The sequence below is a fragment of the Kogia breviceps genome, chromosome 9 (assembly GCF_026419965.1).
Source record: "Kogia breviceps isolate mKogBre1 chromosome 9, mKogBre1 haplotype 1, whole genome shotgun sequence".
Lineage (NCBI taxonomy): Eukaryota > Metazoa > Chordata > Mammalia > Artiodactyla > Physeteridae > Kogia > Kogia breviceps.
Window position 1 is genome coordinate 82937374 of NC_081318.1, and position 20437 is coordinate 82957810.

General features: G+C 34.6%; 1 protein-coding gene across 13 annotated transcripts in view; it reads left to right on the forward strand.

Moving 5' to 3' along the window:
- CACNA2D1 (calcium voltage-gated channel auxiliary subunit alpha2delta 1) overlaps nucleotides 1–20437 on the forward strand; it is a 505873-nt gene that overhangs the window by 250899 nt on the left and 234537 nt on the right. For all 13 annotated transcript variants that reach the window (XM_067042722.1, XM_067042717.1, XM_067042716.1 and 10 more), the window contains one exon: nucleotides 15491–15550. In XM_067042722.1, the coding sequence (XP_066898823.1) occupies nucleotides 15491–15550 (60 nt within the window). The remainder of the gene's footprint in view (nucleotides 1–15490; nucleotides 15551–20437) is intronic.

Sequence of the window (20437 nt, forward strand, 5' to 3'; positions counted from 1 at the left end):
TGACATACAACAAGCCAAACAAGTAAACTATTCCTTAAATATGACCACTGTATTGTTTTGTTTTTCACTGTCTTACCCACCAGATATCATCTTCTCCCTGTCTGCTGAATTCTTGTTCTGCTTCCTACCTTTTTCACAAATCCATCTAATCAAAACTAATATTTTCTTAGTATACTTTTGATCTATTTTATGTTTCTTTCTCTTTGTGATCTTTTCCCCAGGTAGATTATGATGTGCTATGATCTGAGCATGATGTTTGGCTCTCAGCTTATCACAGCGTTCTATGTAACTCCTAAAATCAAGTTCTTCAGATAGAAAGGAGGTGATTACAAATACACGTTGATTGATTTGATTAGTTAAATCATTTTTAATTTGTTGATGGCTATTGGCAATTTCCTCAGAAATCTTGGCTATTACTGTCTTATTTTCCTATTATGTTTACCTATTTATGTGTAGATGATCTTTTGATCTTTTCTGATGTTGTAATTGAAATGATTCTCATTTATTAAGCCAGCAACAGATATTGCTGGCTTAATAAATACTACTGTACATTGTCCTTATTTCCATTGTTAATATTCTGTAGGCTACATCATTTCAAGATTCTGTGATACTTGAAAGGATTCCAATTTAACAATTGTCTATACAGTTTTTACTATCAGATGTCTAATCCTTTCAGAATGTACTCGTTTTATGGATTATTATGGTACTTACCTTCAACCTGTGAGATTGATTGAAAGTAGAAATGTAGATTTCATATGCATTCAGTTGAAAATAGGCTCATATTTTTCAGTATTCACCAAATCATTTTTTCACTATGCCAGATTTTATATTACTGACATTTATTTAAAACTAGATATGAGTGAAGTGTAGATTCATGGATTTTATAAAATCATTTATTATCATTTGTGACCTTAAAAGTGGATCAAGGGTTATGGAAGGAAAAGACAACTTTAGAGATATGATTAAGTCTTAGATGGTTTATGTCTATTGTGACATTAAATTTTCACCATAAAGTTGTGAGGGTATTTGAGATCATCTTCTTTTTATATGAGAAGAAACTGGGGTTTAAAGATTATATATAATAAGTGGAAGAGCCACAGTTAGAATTCAGATCTGTGTCTAAATCCATCATGCATCTTTCTTGGATGCATCATATTATCATATATGGATATATACTCATTAGCTATTATGATCGCTATTAGGTCACTTTTCAAGGAGTCTTCCATTCGATTCCCTTTCCTTTAACATGTCCCCCAACATGTTACTCAATCTGGAGATAAAAAAGGAGTGTGATAAGCTTTTAAAAGCATAGTTGCCCAAACATATATCTTTGAGACTGTCTCTGCATATGTCAGTAGCCCTGTATCTCTGTCAGTCTGAGGTATTTTGGAGCCTGCTGGGTTGGTCACACCACAGTAACACGAATGACAGTAACACCCTGCACCCTTCACTTCACTTTGCTCTGTAACACACGTCAAAGTTGCAGTTTGGGCCATTAATCCCTTACAGAGATTTTGGTAAAATAATTTTTAGCATTTTTTTCACGAGTCCTTGGGGACTGGGATAAGGACAGGTAGAGGTATATTGAAAGCTCCTAGATACCTTGGGTAAATAAATCTCTGCAGGAACATTTCATCTGCTGTTTGAAACTTGGACAGTAGATACAGTCTGTGTGTCCAAACTAGGCACCATTCTTCCCCTTCACATGCCTTTTTAATCATTAGGTATCATAGATCTCTCTTGAAGGATTGAGTTAATGGAGTTTTTGAGGAGGGAAACTTACCTCCCCAATGCATTTTTTGTTTGTTTGTTTTGAACTGATCATTTCTTCCATTCTTGATATTCATTCTTATTGATAGTAACATTGCCACTTTTGAGTTATCAGGGTGGATAACGCTTACCTAATTTTTAACTCTGCAACTTTATCTCATTTCACCTATTGTGTTAGCCTAGAAATGCTATGGCAAAGCAGTGGAGTGCAGTGGGGTGGGGACAGAAAAATAATCAGATGTGAAAGAATTCTGCTAATTAGAAAATGAGCAAGACATCAAATGCTGAGGGCGACTTTTTAAAACTGCTTCATTGGTTGTTTGATACATACATACCTGAGCTCCTCTCTACTGAATATGAATGAGAAGAAATGACTTCTTGTTCATAGTTTGTCTTCTACTTATGTGATATTGAGGGCAAGTTGTATAACTTCTTTTAAAAGGTAGGCTAGGGGCAGGGCTCTGGAATAGGTAGCCTTATTCAAATTCCAGCTCCTCCACCATTGTCTCTTTGCTAAGCACTTTATAGGAATTATCCCATCCTACAAGCATAGTAGATACTATCATTAATTCCATGTATAGATGAGCAAACAGACCTCAGAGCTGTGTAAGTTACCCTACCCCTACGTTACTGGCTCTCCGAAGTGTGTCTACTCCTCTATAAAAGTGTATCTACTAAGTTTGTAAGAAAGACAGATGGGGCTTCCCTGGTGGCGCAGTGGTGGAGAGTCCGCCTGCCAATGCAGGAGACACGGGTTCGTGCCCCGGTCCGGGAAGATCCCACATGCCGCAGAGCGGCTGGGCCCATGAGCCATGGCCGCTGCGCCTGCGCGTCTGGAGCCTGTGCTCCGCAACGGGAGAGGCCACAACAGTGAGAGACCCGCGTACCGCAAAAAAAAAAAAAAAAAAAAAAAAAAGAAGAAGAAAAGTGTTGAACTTTACATCTGAGAGCCAAGGGTTTAAAATTTTATCACTTCTTAGAAGTTTATACCTAAGAAATATGAGCAGAAAGTTAAAGGATGATAGTGTGAGCATTATTAAGAGAAATTTGATATTATCATTTACTGGAAGCTTTTTACTCAAATTGCTAAAACTTACCTGAGGGTAAGGAGAAATAATAATATTACTCAAGTTAAAAGTAAAAACCAAAAAATACTGAATATCAGTGCTTTCACTGTCGTGGCCTGGGTTCAATCCCTGATCGGGAAACTGAGATCCCACAAGCTGTGTGGCACAGCCAAAAAGTAAAAGATAAAATAAAGAAAATGAATAAAAAAATAAAAACCACCTTCTCTGTCAAAGGGAGGAACAGGAATGGCATGTTTTCTGCAGATTAGTAGTGGATGATGTTTCTGATATTTGAAAAAACCTAGTAAATTGCATATTTTTGCCAATCTGAGTGATTTACACATCATAGTGATTTTCCAAATCCTTGGAGGAGAAATTATACAAGTGGGGGAGGAGCACACAGTACACACTTTTATCTACCACAGAATGTGATACATTCACCCCCAATGTATTAGCAAATACAGAAAATAAAAGGAGTATTTCCATAGCAACATTAGAAAATTTGCCTACCGTGTAAGATGAGATTTTTTTGTTTTTCTGAGCCAACCACCCACTCACCAAATTGGCAGCCTGTGAAGAGTTAATGAAACTCAAAGGTAAATTATTTAAAACTAAAAAGAAATGAAGATAACATGGCAGGAATGATAAATAGTTTACAGCCAGTCAGAGGGTAGCCTGAGGTAAAGGAAACAAATCTCCTTTGATAGAATAAGAATCAAAGGGAGGGTGGTTGGAGGGCAGCTGGAGATGCAAAATGGTTATTGTAAAATCGAAAGGATGGAGGGTGGCTCAAGCAGCTGTAATCTGACAGGACCTTGGACACACTGTAATTTACTTAGACCATAGTGACATATATTGATAGCTGTTTGATTATACCTTCAGTAAAGTGAAAGAACTCCTTTTTCCCCTTCTTAATTCCTAAAAGCTAATGTTGATGAAGATGTCACTGCTGTGTTTATTTAGCAAAAATCTCATTTAATCCCTAAACAGTTCTGTGAAAAGGTATTATTATCTCTGTTTTACAGATGAAGAAACAGAAGCATAGAGAAATTAAATAAATTCTCCCCTATTTTCAAAGTCAGTACATCTTTTATGGTTTCCAGAATTGTTGAACAAGCCCTGCACAAAATTTTAACTAAAAATAAGAGCTAACTTCAAAGTTAAGTTCAGAATAGCTGAATACTTTATGTAATAACTCTAGTTACTGTGTAATACTAGGAAGTTAATGCATTTACTAGTACTTTAAATTTATGTGTTGTAACTACCCTCTTAAATTACCTGCTCAAAGAGTATTCAGGGCAGTGGAAGGTAATGGATGTCTGTCTGTCTGTGAGTTGATTTAGAGGGTTAATAATTCAGGCTGTTTTAAAACTCTTGAATTATGACAAGGGAAATATGGTGATAAACACTTTAGTGATTATTATGTGCTGAAGGATAAGTTATATATAAAAAAAAATGCTCCTTTACTGACAGGATAAACCTTTTAAGTTAGTTTTCACTTTAGGATATCAAAATAAATTTGGTAGATTTTAATATCTGCCCTTCCTGATAATCTTTTTTTTTTTTCAGTTGTTCTCAGTTTATTACTATATATGTAAAATTATAGGTATGCATATATGAAACTAAAGATAAATTACAGATATATGTTCTGTGACCAGTTGTATTTATTTCTTATTCCTGTGTCTAGTTATGGTCTTTTAAGAGAGTTGAAGCTTTTGGACTCAACTTCTGTTTTTTCTTAGAAACAAAGGATTAGAAATAAAGTAGCAAAAAAATAACTTCAAAGGTACTTCTTATCTATTATACTACATCTTTTTAATTAATTATGTCAATTTGCATCATGTTCAGTTAAATAGTATTTTTACTCTTTTCATAGGCTAATAAAACTCATGTGAACTTTGATGCATTGAGCCTTCGCAAAGCATCTGACAGTGAAAAATGGTCTTAACACATCTTTTTCCTTACTTTTAAAAGTGGTTGCATACGTCACCAGTTTTTTTAATATTACGTGCTTCCTACAAAATTTGATCACTTTCTTATAAGTAAAGCAATTTCTCCCTTTCTAACTTACATAAACTTTGTGCTTTATGCTGTATTTGCCAACCAACATATGAAAAACAAAATGAAGCCTGAAACCTATAAAGGTGCCTGCAAATTGTGAGTAGTGGGTTCATAAGAACTAAGCAAATTTAATCCACTTAGTATCCTGTATACAAGAAAGAAGGGAAGGAAGAAGGGGAGGAAGGAAGGAGAGTACCGTAAAGACCATAAATTAAGGCAGATTAAGGCACTGTGTTTCAATAATATATTTCAAAGAAAAAAATTGTAAGAGGAGGTAATTTTAGACCGTGGCTAAAGATACAGATATATTGTGCATAAAGAAGATGTGGCACATGCATACAAGGGAATATTTAGACTTCTGAATCGTCTCTAGTATGTCTGATTTACAAGGTTTGTTTTTTCAAAAAGAGGCCTTTAGGACAAATAGTTTGTTCTCATTTTATTTCCCACAGCTTCAGGAGCTTGCTGTTAAGGTAATAGCATTGTTCTGCTTGAACAATGCTATGCATTTTTATTTTAGAACAGTGCTTCTCAAACTTTAGTGCATATTAGAATCACAGGGAGGTCTTGTTAAAGCATAGATTGATAGGACCCACCCCCAGAGCTTCTATTTGGTAGGTCTGGGATGGGATCTAAGAATATGGGTGTCTAACCTTTTCCCAGGTGATGCTGCCCCTGCTGGTCTAGACACACTTTGAGAAGGGTCCAAAATGCACGCTCAGGAAAAAACTGAAGACAAAATAAAGATTACATCAGTTATTTGATGGTGAAAGTTTGAAGATATGGAGTTGGACCAGTGAACATTTTTAAGGAAGCAGGCTCAACCAGTTATGGTATATCAAGTAGTGGGAAGGATCTGAGATTTTACCCTTCGTGCAAGCTAACAAGCTAGCCAACCACCATTTCCCTGGTTCAGGAGCCTCCCTGAGTTGGACACAATGGATTTATATGTCCCCACACAGGAGGCAGCATGAGCTTTGTGTTCCCATGGGTAACTCCTGACCATCAAGTCTAGGGGGCCATACTGAGTAGCCCAGGTGGACAGTGCCTATACCATGAGCTTGTGTCACAGCTGAGGAACACTGAACCCTGAACTTGGGAAACCCCACTATTTTAAAGGGCGCCTACCAGCAAGCCTGCCTAAATTTTACCCCACAGGATTATTTTTATTTTCCTGAGCAACAAATAAATCTGTCCTCTGCCCTGCGGGGAGACACTCTCTGTCTTCCAAGGCTGTTTGTTACACCAACATTCTTGAGAAAATAATCCAGAGCAGAGGCTGCCCTGCCTCTGTTCACATGCGGTGCAGAAACGTGAGAGACCCATGGAGAATTGTCTCCCAAATGGTGATCGGTTGTAGGATTAATTAAGAGGGAAGAGTGATGACATAATTAAAATCATTTAAGAATCAGAATGGAGGAACTATGTTTCAGGCAGCCAAAATGGACCATTGTGGATGTGGTTTCTTGGATTTCTGAACCTGCATTGGTATTCGACATTTAAAGAGTAAGGCAACTTATTATTTCGATAGATTAGTTCTCGAATCCCAGAGTGGAATTACATGGATTAGTCTGGATCCCTATTACATTCACAGCCAAATTCTACTAAATTTTAAGGATCAGGTGGTGATGAATTAATCCAGCAATTTTTAAGAATTAGGTAGTGATGTATTGATTCAGGAATATGCTTGTCATGTGGGAACAAGTTTTGTGGCCTCTCAGAGTATCACGATAATGAATGGTGATAATGTTAAGTGAACCTTGTTATAAATCTTGATACAACTGAAATAAAACCTTGACAGGGTTTGGAAATGACTACTTATGCATTTCTACACACAGCAATTGAGCGTCAGGTCTTTGCCACACATTGTGTGAAATACTGGATGTGTACAGACATGAAAGAACTGTGTCCTGTGCCTAATGAACCCGCATTTAGTAGTTTATTGAAAGTGTGTGTGTGAGAGAGAGAGAGGAGAGGGAAAAGGAAATGAGGGAGCAGGAAGGGAGAGAAAAAAACAGAAAAAGATGGAGAGAGATAAATTACGTGATGGGAGTCAGGATAGTGTAAGGATAGGGAACTAGTGGGTTATTTTTGTTTCCGTCTATCAAATTGTGCTTCTATTTTGAACGGTGTTTTTCAAAGAGTAATTAAATCCATATGTCTAATATAGCTAAAAACGTTACCCTCTAGAGGAGTGTTTTCAAAGTTTAGTCCATGGAAAAGATGTATTATACTAAGCATGTAGATTTCTGGGAATGATACCAAGTATAGAATCAGAATCTTTGGATGGTTGTGGGGTTGAGTGGGTTTGTATGTGGTCCAGGTGATTTGAACAGGCTTATCTGGTGATTCTTCTCAGGTGTCAAAGTGTAGAGCTGATATAGAAATTATATTCAGTTCAACAGTCTTTTAGTGTTGGTGCTGTAGAGCCAAGAAAAAGGTAGTGATAATTGCGAGTTGTGTGTTAATTTACTTTCACTACTGATGAGAGGAGTTTTGCTGTTCTTACCAGATGACATCTCCTTTACCTGGCTTATGTATTCCAAGAGTCTGCCAATTTATTTGGAGCTAATTACATCTCTGAATATTAGACTTGAAGCTTTGTGGTTAATTTCAAAAGCATTTCCTGAATATGGCAGATCCAGGCTGAAATCTGTACAACAAGATCCAGAAGCCATGTTCCAAAAGATTTAACGTTCACTGGGCCACAAATAGGAGAATAAATGACGACTGGCTTGATTTTAGCAACTTTTATTTATGTTTTGCATATATTATACGCCCTTAAATCTTATACTAGAAAGAAAAATAGTATTTGTATTATAAAATTTTTATTTCATATAACCTGGAATGAAATCAATTGTAGGAATATGATAGGCCATCTAAAAGAAATAATCTGTAACCTTACATTGTACCTTATGAGTACAGTATAAGATTTGTATATGATTTGCTTAATATAGTCAAAAATTTATGTTTTGCTATTAATCTTGATAATCCTCTACTTATGTCACGGTTCCAGTACATACAGAAGTGTTAAAATATTTGAGTAGACATAAAAAGCAAGATTACATACTTTATTTCTACTTGGTCAGTCTACAAATAATTTTAATCAAAATATGTATTAAACGTTATATGTTATATAGTCTTTTCTCTTTCACTTGAGAAGCAATGCTCAAAAAGGCAAACTCCTTTTTTTTAACCCCTCCATAAACTCAAGTAGATGAACTGATGCTAAGTTATCTTTTTATTTTTTTTATTTTTTGCGGTACGCGGGCCTCTCACTGCTGTGGCCTCTCGGGTTGGGGAGCACAGGCTCCGGACGCGCAGGCTCAGCGACCATGGCTCACGGGCCCAGCTGCTCCGTGGCATGTGGGATCTTCCCGGACCGGGGCACGAACCCGTGTCCCCTGCATGGGCAGGCGGACTCTCAACCACTGCACCACCAGGGAAGCCCAATGCTAAGTTATTTTACCGGGTTTGGTAGAATTCCTCAAGTCATTGGAATATATTTTTCTAAATTAAATTTGGATTTTATTTTTTTAAAAACATGTTTTCTTTGTCTTGGAGTCAATTTGGGAGTACCCTGCTAGAAAAATGAAAATGATTTGAAAAAAAGAAAGATAATGATTATAATTATGTGCTCATGTTTCATGTCATTAAAAGCAGAAAGTCTGTAAAAGTATGCTTTAGGCAAGCATAAGTAAAACATAAAAACAGAATTTATTCATCTGTGTAAGAGTGGGCTTGCTAAGCCATAGAACCATATTGAAAGGGGATTGTCATGTCTTTGGATAAGTTGCATTGCTTAAGTGTTGATTTAGCATCTTTCAAACTGCATGAGTAGCGCCTATGAGAACAGAATGATGGTCTCTTGATGGAGAGATGGAATAGGTAGGACTATGTTTACAAATAAGGCCTGTTCTGTGTTCTGACGATCAGGATGCAATAAATGCATAGGCTTTTGGTGCTGATAAGGGGCAGTAGAGATGGTTCCAGCTTTGTTTCCCTGAGGGTTCTTCCCTCCTCCATGCATTATCTTCACTTTCCAAAACCACCAGCAAACCATTTCTCGAAACTTATTGACATTAACCAAATCTCTTGTGCAATCTAAACCATCACTTGCAAGGGTGATAGGTTTCACTTTAGACAAATCATTCACCCCATGAAGCCGGCGGAGTTTCTCTTCAGTATTCAACCTGCATGCAGCCTATTAGAAGGAAGAATCAACAACATCAATATCAGAAAACATTCACATAATTTAAAAAAATGCAGGCCACACAATGCCAGAGGATACAGACAAATTCATTTATAGTGATTGCTGTGGGTAGGGAAATTGGTCAAGGGATGAATAAGGTGAACTTCAAGGTTATTTGTAACATTTTATTTTTCACATTAAAAGTTATAAAGCAAATTTTAATTAAAGATAAAAATGAATTCTGGGTGATGAATTCCAGATTTGTTGTTTCTATACTTTTCAGCGCTTTTAATCTCCTCCCAAATCAAACAAATAAAAAGACCTAAGGCTAAAACTTGTCATTGGCTAGCAGTCCTCATTCTTTTTAGAATCCTTCCTGTTCTTTATTTTTGAGACATTGCCATTCTTGATAAAAGCAATATTTTTAAAAATTTATTCACCATGTCACTGATTCCACTGTAACTAAACTAAAACTAACAAATGTATATTGTAACCATTAAGAAAGCATCTGTCAAACGCTGATCCTATGAGGTTAAGTGTGTGTGTGTGTGTGTGTGTGTGTGTGTGTGAGTGTATGTTATATAGGATGTGATATATGGTATATGAATGTGTGGCAATTCCCTTTAAAAGCAGGAACTGAGTCCTGTAGTTTTTCCTAAACCCTTCTATGTAGCAAGTGCTAAGTAAATGTCTGTTGAATAAGAGCAAATGCACACTGTACTTCTTATCCTCCAGTCAGGATGTATATTTACCTAGCGATCACAGTCATCAAGTGTCAAAACATGCCGAAGGTAAAACTCATCCTAGCTAGCCTATTCAATTTTTATAACTTTTCTCAAATCCCAGTTTCCAGCCTGGCTTCTTTAGCCAATAGATCTTTTTCAAAGTACCAATAATGTTCCTTTATAAAAACAATATTTAAAAACAATTTAAACAATACGTAAGTATAGCAGGTGTGATTTTTTTAAAAGTATAAAGCAATTTCTCTACACGTGAAGATTTTTATACTAAACTCCTTGTTCACTAGGATATAACAAGTTGTTAGAAGGCTTTGGTAGAATTCTGCTGGGTATATATACTTATATGAATTTAAAGAAACATTGTTTATACGTTGTTTTATGTGAACTTAAGTGAACATTTTGCATTGTTTCCCATTATTTGGTGAAAGTTATTAGAAAGAAAAGAGTATTTTTACCTTTTAGATGGAACACTGTACTAAATATTCATGGAGTTATCATGTTATCTTTTCTATTGAGGTCTTCAAGCTTTCTATCACCTTAAGAAATGCAAAAGAAATATCACACCTCAATCTTTTTTTTTTTTTTTTTTTTTTAGTATTTCAGGAAATAAGGTGAGAAAGCAGAACATAATGATCTCCTCTCCTTTCTCATTTTATTTGTAGGAAAAATAAAATGAAATAAACTGAAGAACTCATTTTATTGACTACTGTATTAAACTGCTATATTCCCTAAATTGCATTTGCTTTTGGCCCACCCTATAGTTCCATAGATAAGAGCTTTCTTGCAGAGCAAAATACAGTGAAAATTTAGGGGCCATTAAGATGTTTTCATTCATTTCACTCACTTATGTACATATTGAAGTGGTCATCAGTGATTACAGTTCTAACATATTCTGTTCTAGGTAGTTGTGTTTGTAAGATTCAGATTGAAGTAAAACTTTGAGTTTATAATATGCTAGATATTGAGCATACCAATAGAAAATATATCAAGTAGATATTATTGTTAAATGCTGAAAAATGTTAAGTCTATTGCCTAAATCCTATAGTTAGTGAATAGCAGCAGCAAAATTGTAAACCAGATCTGTCTGATTCAAAAGCGCATGCTTATTTTAACTATAGCTCCAAAGTTATTGATGGCACCTGTACACTTTTTTTCAGAACATAGAAGTCTGTTCTTTCACGTAAGTTTGCTATTTTCAGTAGATATTGTTAGACCATTCAAATAATTATCCTGATTCTTTTGATATGTTAACATTTGATGAGGATAGGGAAAACTTGTCAACAGAGGCATAATACAATAATTTGTTCATCCTTATTGGGTGTTAACTATTTGAACATTAATCATATAACACGCATATTTTACTGGTAAGTCTGTTGTGGATAACTATTACCTGCTTATTAGAATGAAAAATCTTGACATACACTAGCCAAAGAAATTGTTTTGAATTAGAGATTTTTTTTGCATGATATTTCAATTCTTGATATTATTAATATAAGTACCAACATTGTTGGAGTCTAATGGAACTATCATATGATCCCTGAAGGTTCACTTTCAAAGCTATCAAAAGAAAATTCTTTGTAATTAAATGTTTCAGAGAACTTTATCTTTCATCTGCAATAAACATACAGTCTAGGAAGCAAGTTATTTACAGGTTTGGAAAATACTATTATTTCCAAGAAAAAAATACATTTAAGTATTGTTAAGGAGAATGATAGAATTATTTCTTTTTATACTGTACAGTTATACTGCTTTTATTAAACTTTCATATCCCTTGCCAGATGCAATGCTAGTAGAAGAGATAAAGATATGACAAAAAGGTGAAGGTTGAGAATGAATAGTCCTTCAAGGGAGCTGATCTTTCTCTGATCTGATAAAACCTCTCCCATTATCTATTTCTTTCTTTTTTCTTTTTCTTTTTTTCCTTGCAGATCACTGCATAGCAAGAGCTTTTTCTCTGATTAGCAGCATTCTCTCAGAATCTGAGGGCAAGACTTATGTAAAGATAGTTTCCAAATTGACATACAACATGTGCTGTTTTTAGAATTTGCCTTTAGAAAATTCTAAAATTTACTAGGAAATTTTCCATTAATCTGAAATAGTTTTCTACCAGTGTTTTTTATTTTGATACTACTATGTCTTCATGTATTCTATGAGTGCCAAGTGATGTTAACACTTTGATGGGTTTAGTGGGAACTAAAGATTGGTCTTGTGGAATAAGAATAAGCTTTGGAGTCAGAAGGCTTATGTTCAAGTCCATTTTGTTAAACTTCTGAGTCCTTAAAATAGTCTTTAAAATGATTTTTTTATTTTAAATGCTCAAACCAGTAGGTAGGTAGGGATGTTCATATTATTATTACCTTTATGACATTGTATATATACTTATCATTCCATACCCAGAGGATTTTCGTATATACATGTGCTGTTTCATTTATAATAAAGCTGTATAATGAAACTTTCTCACTTACCTTAATATGAGAAGAATTTTCAATTTTCTCTTGTAGGTATTTATGCTGAGCTGGGTTTTTTGTTTCTATCTGGTTCTCCGTCTGGTTTTAATGTTTGATACTATATTAAACTGTACTATGAATTAAATGAGAAAAGATACATTTTCTTTTTCTGAAGTAGGTTATTGTTATGGGTCTATATATATATATATATATATATAGCTAACTGTGGAAACAGGGCTGTCCTACTGAGCAAATATTCACATTTTATTAGGTAGGAATTTTATCAGTCTTAACACAATTTGCCTGTGGCATTTAATGGTAGGTCATTGGCTTTAAAAATAAAATGTCACTTGACTAGAAGTTAATTAGGGACTTGCAGTGTCCAGAAGACATGTCAGTTTTCTATGAGTCATGACTAGCTGGTCTTTTGCCACAAGAAAAAAGCACCATCAGCAACTATTTGTATCACTCCCCAAGGTAGGCTAAGTCTCTAAAGTTCTGTATTTTGCTTTGTCGTGAAATCTGCTAGGTAAAAAAAAAAAAAATAATAATTTCTTCATGAAAAAAGAAGATAATAGTAGTGCATTTTCATGATTATGTATCCCTAGATTTCCAAGCTGGGGATTTAAAATTTAGCAACTTTCCAGCTCTAAACTAACCTTTTAAAATACACTTTTTTCCCCTTATACATAACTACAGGTCTTTAGGTTTCTAATACTATCTCAGAATCTTGCAATAAATATCATTTACTTGATAAAATTAGTGTTTATATATATATTAGAGATAAAGCTGATTTGGACTCTCCTCCCCCTAAGAGAATTGTCTGATACTTTGTGACCATTGTTATCCCTCTTTAACATTTTTTTTCTAGAAATAATTAACTGTGATGATTACTGTCACTATGGCTTATTAACCAACATGGATTAAGTTCATATTATAAGCCATGTGATTCTGAGTCAGATCATTAAGTTATACCTTCTCCTGCTCTCCAGAGTAGAGAACAGCATGGTTGAGTTAGAGCTGGTGTCTTGCAAACCACGTGTGGCCTTGTGGGTGAATGCCCCACAATATGTTTTGTTTGTTGGGGTGGCAGCCTCCTTCTGTGTGTCTCGTGAGGAAAACATGTTAATATCCCTCTTCAAGACATTTTAGAGTTCTAATATTTCTTAATCTAAAAAATTATTTAACTTATTTATATTTTACCCAGTATTTTGTTTAAATTCACAAAATGCTTAATTTTATTATTGGCCCCATACATATGAACAATTTAGTTGTTCTTATGTGGTATGTTAAAAGTGAGGGAAGACTTATATTCTGAATTTTGTCAAGAATATGCCTTTGTATTTATTTTCTCATTCTGTCTTTTCTTTTTCTATCTTCCCTACTAAAGTTTTCCTATAAAGAAATGGCTTCCATTTCCATTTGTTCTGCCATTTTATTCACTTTCTTGCAACATTTCACACGGAATTTGAGTTTCCAAAAATACTGTGATAAATATTACTGAGATGTATACATTTTTCCCTTGGTTTTTCTCTGTTTAGATTTTTGACTTTGTAGGGATAGAGAACCTTTTCTGGGTTACTCTCCCTGGTACAGTATCTTACATTTACTAGCTTCTTTTATGTTCCCTTGCTGTCTAGTAGTTGATAAACTGAAACCATTGTCATTTAAGCACACTGTAGAATTTTTCCTTTAAATTAATTCAGTTTAGGGGTTCTTAAGAGAATTCCCACTAGGCAGTATTTTGTAGTCATTGGTAATACCTATGTAAGAGTTTAGAATAATGATTATAATATTAAATAAGAGGGAATAAAAGCCAATACACTAATATAAAGCTAGTCGAAAGGGATGTTTCCATTCCCCTGTGTGGGCTAGACTTCCACATCAAGAGCACACACTGAAGTATAGTTCACAGTGAAAGATCAAAAAACGTGAATCAAAAAACCGCTATGAGATTATACTTTTCTAAAACCTAACCTGATCATTTCTATCTCCTAATAAATGAGTTTAATACATTTATTATATTTACTGATATACTTGTCCCATTTTGCCTGTCCCCTAGCAAAGAGGCAGGCTACAGGTGAACTCAGTACTCAAAGGGACACAATGTACAAATGGAATCTTAATTGTCCTTCATAGTTAGATAGCTGACATGTATGTTTGCTTACTGTCTGCCAGGCACTGTTCTAAGCACTTTATATATAGTATCTCATTTAATCCTTTCAACAACCCATGAGGCAGATTTTGACATTATTCCTATTAGAAATGGGGAGGAGAGACTTAACTTTTCCGGAGTTTGCACAGCTAGTATGCAGCAGGGTTGGGATTTAAACCCAGGCAGTCAGGTATCAAATCTCTTCTTAATCACTAAATATTATTGTGTCTTGTGAAAGTTTAGCACACGGGGAACATGATAATAACACTGGAAAATACAAAGAGAAAACTCTAAAAACTATTAGACAAGGGGGAAAAAAAAAGAATTTATCCACAAAAAGTCATTAGTAGGCTGACAATAGGCATTTCATCTCCAGCTGAACCTAATGAAATAACATTTTAAAAGTGCTAAAGGAAAATAGGTCAGGCTAGAATTCTCTAATGACTTTGGCATATAAGAGTGAAGGGGAAATAAAGCCTTTTCAGATGTGTGGATTATGATTGTTTGTTACTCATGGGTATTTGAATAAACTCTTAAGAATGTACTTTAGCAAGGAGAAAATTATTACATTTTGTGGCTTTTGGTAAAAAACTAAAAATGCTTTTAAGAAGGTGCCTATACAGCACTTAGCACATATTTATTGATTCTCATTGTTATTTCCTTTCCAGTTATATAGAAATATATGCTATAAAGGTATTTATGAAAAGCAAGATTCTACTAAGATTAATGTAGTGATCAAAGCTTTTTTTAAAAAAAACAAATGAAATGTTAGTCATTGATAGAAAGCACTCGAAGTGGACACTACTGCCAGTGATGGCAGAGGTAGTAAACTTAACAGTATTCAAGAATACTATGCTATTTATTTTACTGAAGAGTAAACACATATGTATCCACTTTAGTAAATTAAAGTATTCAATGATTTAGAATTTATGAATCACAAATAAGGAATCTCTTCTTTTTTATGTGTCTTCATAATTGATTTGATAACCCAAGCACTATATAACAATTATGTATTCATGTGGTCATTTGAATTCTAAGATTTCTTGTTTTTTTTCCAGCGCCTGGCTTTGGAAGCTGAGAAAGTTCAAGCAGCCCACCAGTGGAGGGAGGATTTTGCAGTAAGGACCCTTTTTAACCACTTGATTTAATAAGTACATCGATGTTTTATGTTTGGATAATTATGATTACATTTAAAATATTTTTTTTAGTGATGGACTCTTAAGGTATTATGGGACCAAACCCAGCTAGCTACACTTCGTTGCTTTAAAAAAATACCTTGAAATATTCTCATACTCAAAGGTATTTATAAAACTAATAACAAAAATAACATTAAATTATAGTATTTGAATAATCTTTGTAGGTATTATGAATATACTAGTTGAAAAACAAGTGACATTTTTTAACAAGTGACATGCATATTGTAGTCACTTTGACGGTGAGCAATGCAATTAAAGTTAGAACAGATGCGTTAAAGCCTCTTAAAATTTAATTTGCTCCACATTAGTTAGAAGTTATCGTTCGTCTGATCTGGCCTGCTTTTAGAAACGTCAGCTGATATTAACTTCTGCACGTATTTTTTTGATAAACTGCTTTTGTGCTCCAAGAGTCACTGGGCTCATTATACAAATTGCAGAAATTCTTCTTGTGATGAGTTCCTTCCCTCCTTCCTTCCTTCTTTCCTTCCTTCCTCCCTCCCTCCTTCTCGTGTCTGTTGTATCTTCTTACATCCATGGTACACAATGAAGAAGCCTCATCTTAATAGTTAAAATACTTTTGTTACGTATTTGAATTGTTTCACTTATAGTGAAAATCTCTTTAGTTTCTTTTCTTTTTTTTTAAGCATCTTTATTGGAGTATAATTGCTTTACCATGTTGTGTTAGCTTCTGCTGTATAACAAAGTGAATCAGCTATATGTATACATATATCCCCATATCCTCTCCCTCTTGCATCTCCCTCCCATCCTCCCTATCCCACCCCTCTAGGTGGTCACAAAGCACCGAGCTGATCTCCCTGCGCTATGCGGTTGCTTCCCACTAGCTATCTATTTGACATTTGGTAGTGTATATATGTCCATGCCACTCTCTCACTTCGTCCCAGCTTACCCTTCCCCCGCCCTGTGTCCTCCAGTCCATTCTGTATGTCTGCGTCTTTCTTCCTGTCCTGTCCCTAGGTTCTTCAGAACCATTTTTTTTTAGATTCCATATATATATATATGTCAGCATACAGTGTTTGTTTTTCTCTTTCTGACTTACTTCACTCTGTATGACAGACTTTAGGTCCATCCACCTCAATACAAATAACTCAATTCCCTTTCTTTTTATGGCTCAGTAGTATTCCGTTGTATATATGTGCCACATCTTCTTTATCCATTCATCTGTTGGTGGACACTTAGGTTGCTTCCATGTCCTGGCTGTTGTAAATAGAGCTTCAATGAACATTGTGGTACATGACTCGTTTTGAAATTATGGTCTTCTCAGGGTATATGCCCAATAGTGGGATTGCTGGGTCGTATGGTAGTTCTATTTTTAGTTTTTTGAGGAACCTCCATACTGTTCTCCATAGTGTCTGTATCAGTTTACATTCCCACCCACAGTTCTTTAGTTTCTGATCAAAGAAAAATTCCAGACAACTCATTTGGGGGATGTTAACCCCCCTCGCCCCATTTAAAATACGATTAGAGTTTGAGTGACAGCTTGATAATACTGTTCAATTGTCTTTGAATGTTTTGCAAGACTGCAGTCTCAGATTTGAAGGTAAGAAAGTTGTGGTTCAATAGAACACTAAACTGAGGTTTAGGAGTTGGCACTTCTACTTTGTGTTTTATGTGATTTTATTGTCTATCAAAGGAAAATGTAGAAAATGATACTTCATTCACTAATAATATAGGATAACAGTTAAATAGTATTTCATGCTTGATGATTCTGATATTATTTATTTTTAGTGTCTTTTCCACAAATTTATGTTTCTTAAGCAAACTCTTAGTCTACTCAGTTGAGACTCTATTTGACTGTCAGTTTGATTCTTTCACTTGAATTGATCATATTGCTTTATTTGTTGGTGTCATGTAGGTACTGGCTTAATTACACAATTGTTTGTTATAGGTATAATAAGAAACATCAATTTGTCATCCATAATATATAAAGAAAAAATCAGTGATTAAGTTAAAAACACAACCTTTCTGAGTATAGAGGACAAATTTTAAGCTCATCCAGTGAAGATTTTACAGTGCGGTTTGTTGCTGTTAGATGTAAGGAAAGTAAGCCTGCATTTTTTGGTGTGTCTTGAATAGACCAAAAACAGCCAAAGTAATTTATGCCAATAAATATCCATTCGAGATCCAATAATTAGTGACATTTACGTTTCTTCTCCATCTTAGAGGTGGCATAGTAAAAGCAGTGTAAGGCCATAATAGTTGTGAAGTTAGACGTTGTATTTTGCCTAGTCTTGGTATATAAATTGGCGCTGTTTTAGTTTAAATCCTGAGTACTTCTGAGAATCCAAAAAATCATTAAGTTCATCAAATCAGACTACATAGTATATAGATTCTATTGCTGTTTCAAAAAGCTTTTCTTGCATTAAAGGAATTTGGTAATATTTCATGTAGTCATTTATTGTTTGAATGTCTTTTCCAGCTTTCTAGGGAGAAATGATGTGTTAAAAGTAACTTTACAAATAGGAATGTAGTATATAAAGTTTCCTTTCCCAGATACATTGGCTCATTAACACTAAGTTAACATTTTGGCAGTGATTTATTTTTCCTTACAAAAGTAATGGGTGACCACTGTAGATGACACTGCAACTCTCAGTGTGCGCTAGCCATTACTCTATTTTACTGAATCCAAACCATCATCAATTGTAAGGCTAAGAAAGAAAAAAATAAGCTAATTAAATTGTGATGCACCAACAATTTTAAGCAGTATTCATATTTGTCGGATGTCAAAATGTGTAAAAATTTACCTTGAAACGTAACTCCTTTTATCTGTTCTCTCAGTGCCTATATCCAAACAGAAGTACTGCTAGGAAAAGTCATGCAAGAGGACAAATCAGTTTCACAATGACACAGATACCATTACTAGATCTTCTATGCTTAAATAGAAAATAAATTGTTTACCCAGTAAATGTTGAGAGTTCTTAGCAAATAGTTGTCACCGTGTGGGAGAATTCTTGAACAAATTCTGTTCTAAATTTCCCCTTAGATCTCCTCACAATTTATTTAGGACTTGTGAATGTACTGATTGACATTAGAAGAGACTGTTAAAGGGAAAACAAATTAGAGAACTTTAGAGCCCTGTCAACTCATTTCCCCAGTACCCTTCTTGATGGACTATAAATGATGTTCACAGGACATATATCTTTGACAGTTTGCATGTTGACAATTGATATTTTCCCTGAAGTCTTTACAATAGCACTTCCCTTTGAAATACCATAGGTGATAGACAGTTGAGATAGTTGTGATTTTATATTTGCAGAATAGAACATGAATGAAGATTGCCTTCAAAATCAAGTAAATAGTGCAAAAATAAGAGACCCTTTTTCCCTTTTTCCTTTTTCCTTTTCTGATAAACTAGATGATGCTGTGATTCATATACATGTAATAAGGTTAAACACATCCTTCAAGACCATAATAAAAATCAAATTCATGCATGGTTGGAAATTAGAAATCATCAACATTAAATGTCTCTTTATTTTGTGATTACATACAAAACAATCAGAAATTTTGTCAATATCTTAACCAAACATTTAAATGTTTAATTTGAAGTTAAATGCTGCCATACTCCAAAATGTCCTTCTTTTAAACTTTATAAGCCTTTTATCTTTTAAGGCATTTAACTGTATGCATCAGTGCAATACTTCTTTAATGCCACCCTTTAATAATTTAACACTATGATGATTTAGAAGGCAGAAATAATTTCCTAAAAGGTACATTAACCTTTCAAAATGAAATATAATATGCCAATTCTTCCCTCTAGTATAAGTAGGGTAGTTTCATTAACATCACTTAGGCAAAATGTTGATTAACATTCTGTACTCTGTAGTGTAGAGAAATCTCAAGAACAACAAGAACAAAAGGCAAAGCACTAAAATGCTGGCAACAAGAAAGGGCTCCTGTAATTCACACTCTCCCTCAGCTCCACTCAATTCCCAATTGGATGTACAATTGAGGGAACAAAGGGCATACACTCTAAATGGATCAAGATTTATGCCGTCATGCATTTACAAGTTCACACCAATATTTGTAAATAAGCTGTGTCTACCAGCTGTCTTTTAAGTCTGCGTGCAACTTACTGGCATTAAAGGGCACCTCTCATGTCACTTACGATGGACAAATTATTTTATTAAGGGCAGGTGGGAGAAGGAAAGAGGAGCTTGGAAAATTAATTGTTCTGCATAAAATAATTGCTATTATTTCTACTGAACACAGATCTTTTCCAGTTGCTTTTGAAATCTCTTTTGATTGCGTTGCAATGGTTGGTTAACTAAAGCAATTTTGTTTCCAACTAAGCCTGCGATATTAATTGTACGTACACATGTATAAACATAAGGGGTACCTAATTTGTATTTTAATAAGTAGGATCTTTATGTATGGCTTCTTAGCATCAGCTTGTTATTGTGAATGCTGAGTACAGACAGTCTAGAAATTGGGCAGTAAATAAAACATTTAGGGAGCCTTTTTTAGCTCCAGCTTCACAGAGAAACTAAATTAGATGGTGGGAATTTTTCTAGTGAAGTTGAATGTTATTGAGTGTTAATCAGGCTAATTTAGTTCTCCTAATTGAGTTTTAATTATATACATATACTTTTTAAAAATTACCTTACTCAAATCATATTTTGAAATGTTGCTTTAAAAGTTGTACTATGTAGAATTTTGTGTTTATATGAGTTAAATTAACAGGTACTGGCATTCTATGTTTTATTATTTCATCTATCCTAATCACTTCATGAAATAACATCACCTCTGTTGATTGCAGCACAAACAATTGTGAATATGGGAACTATGAAATCA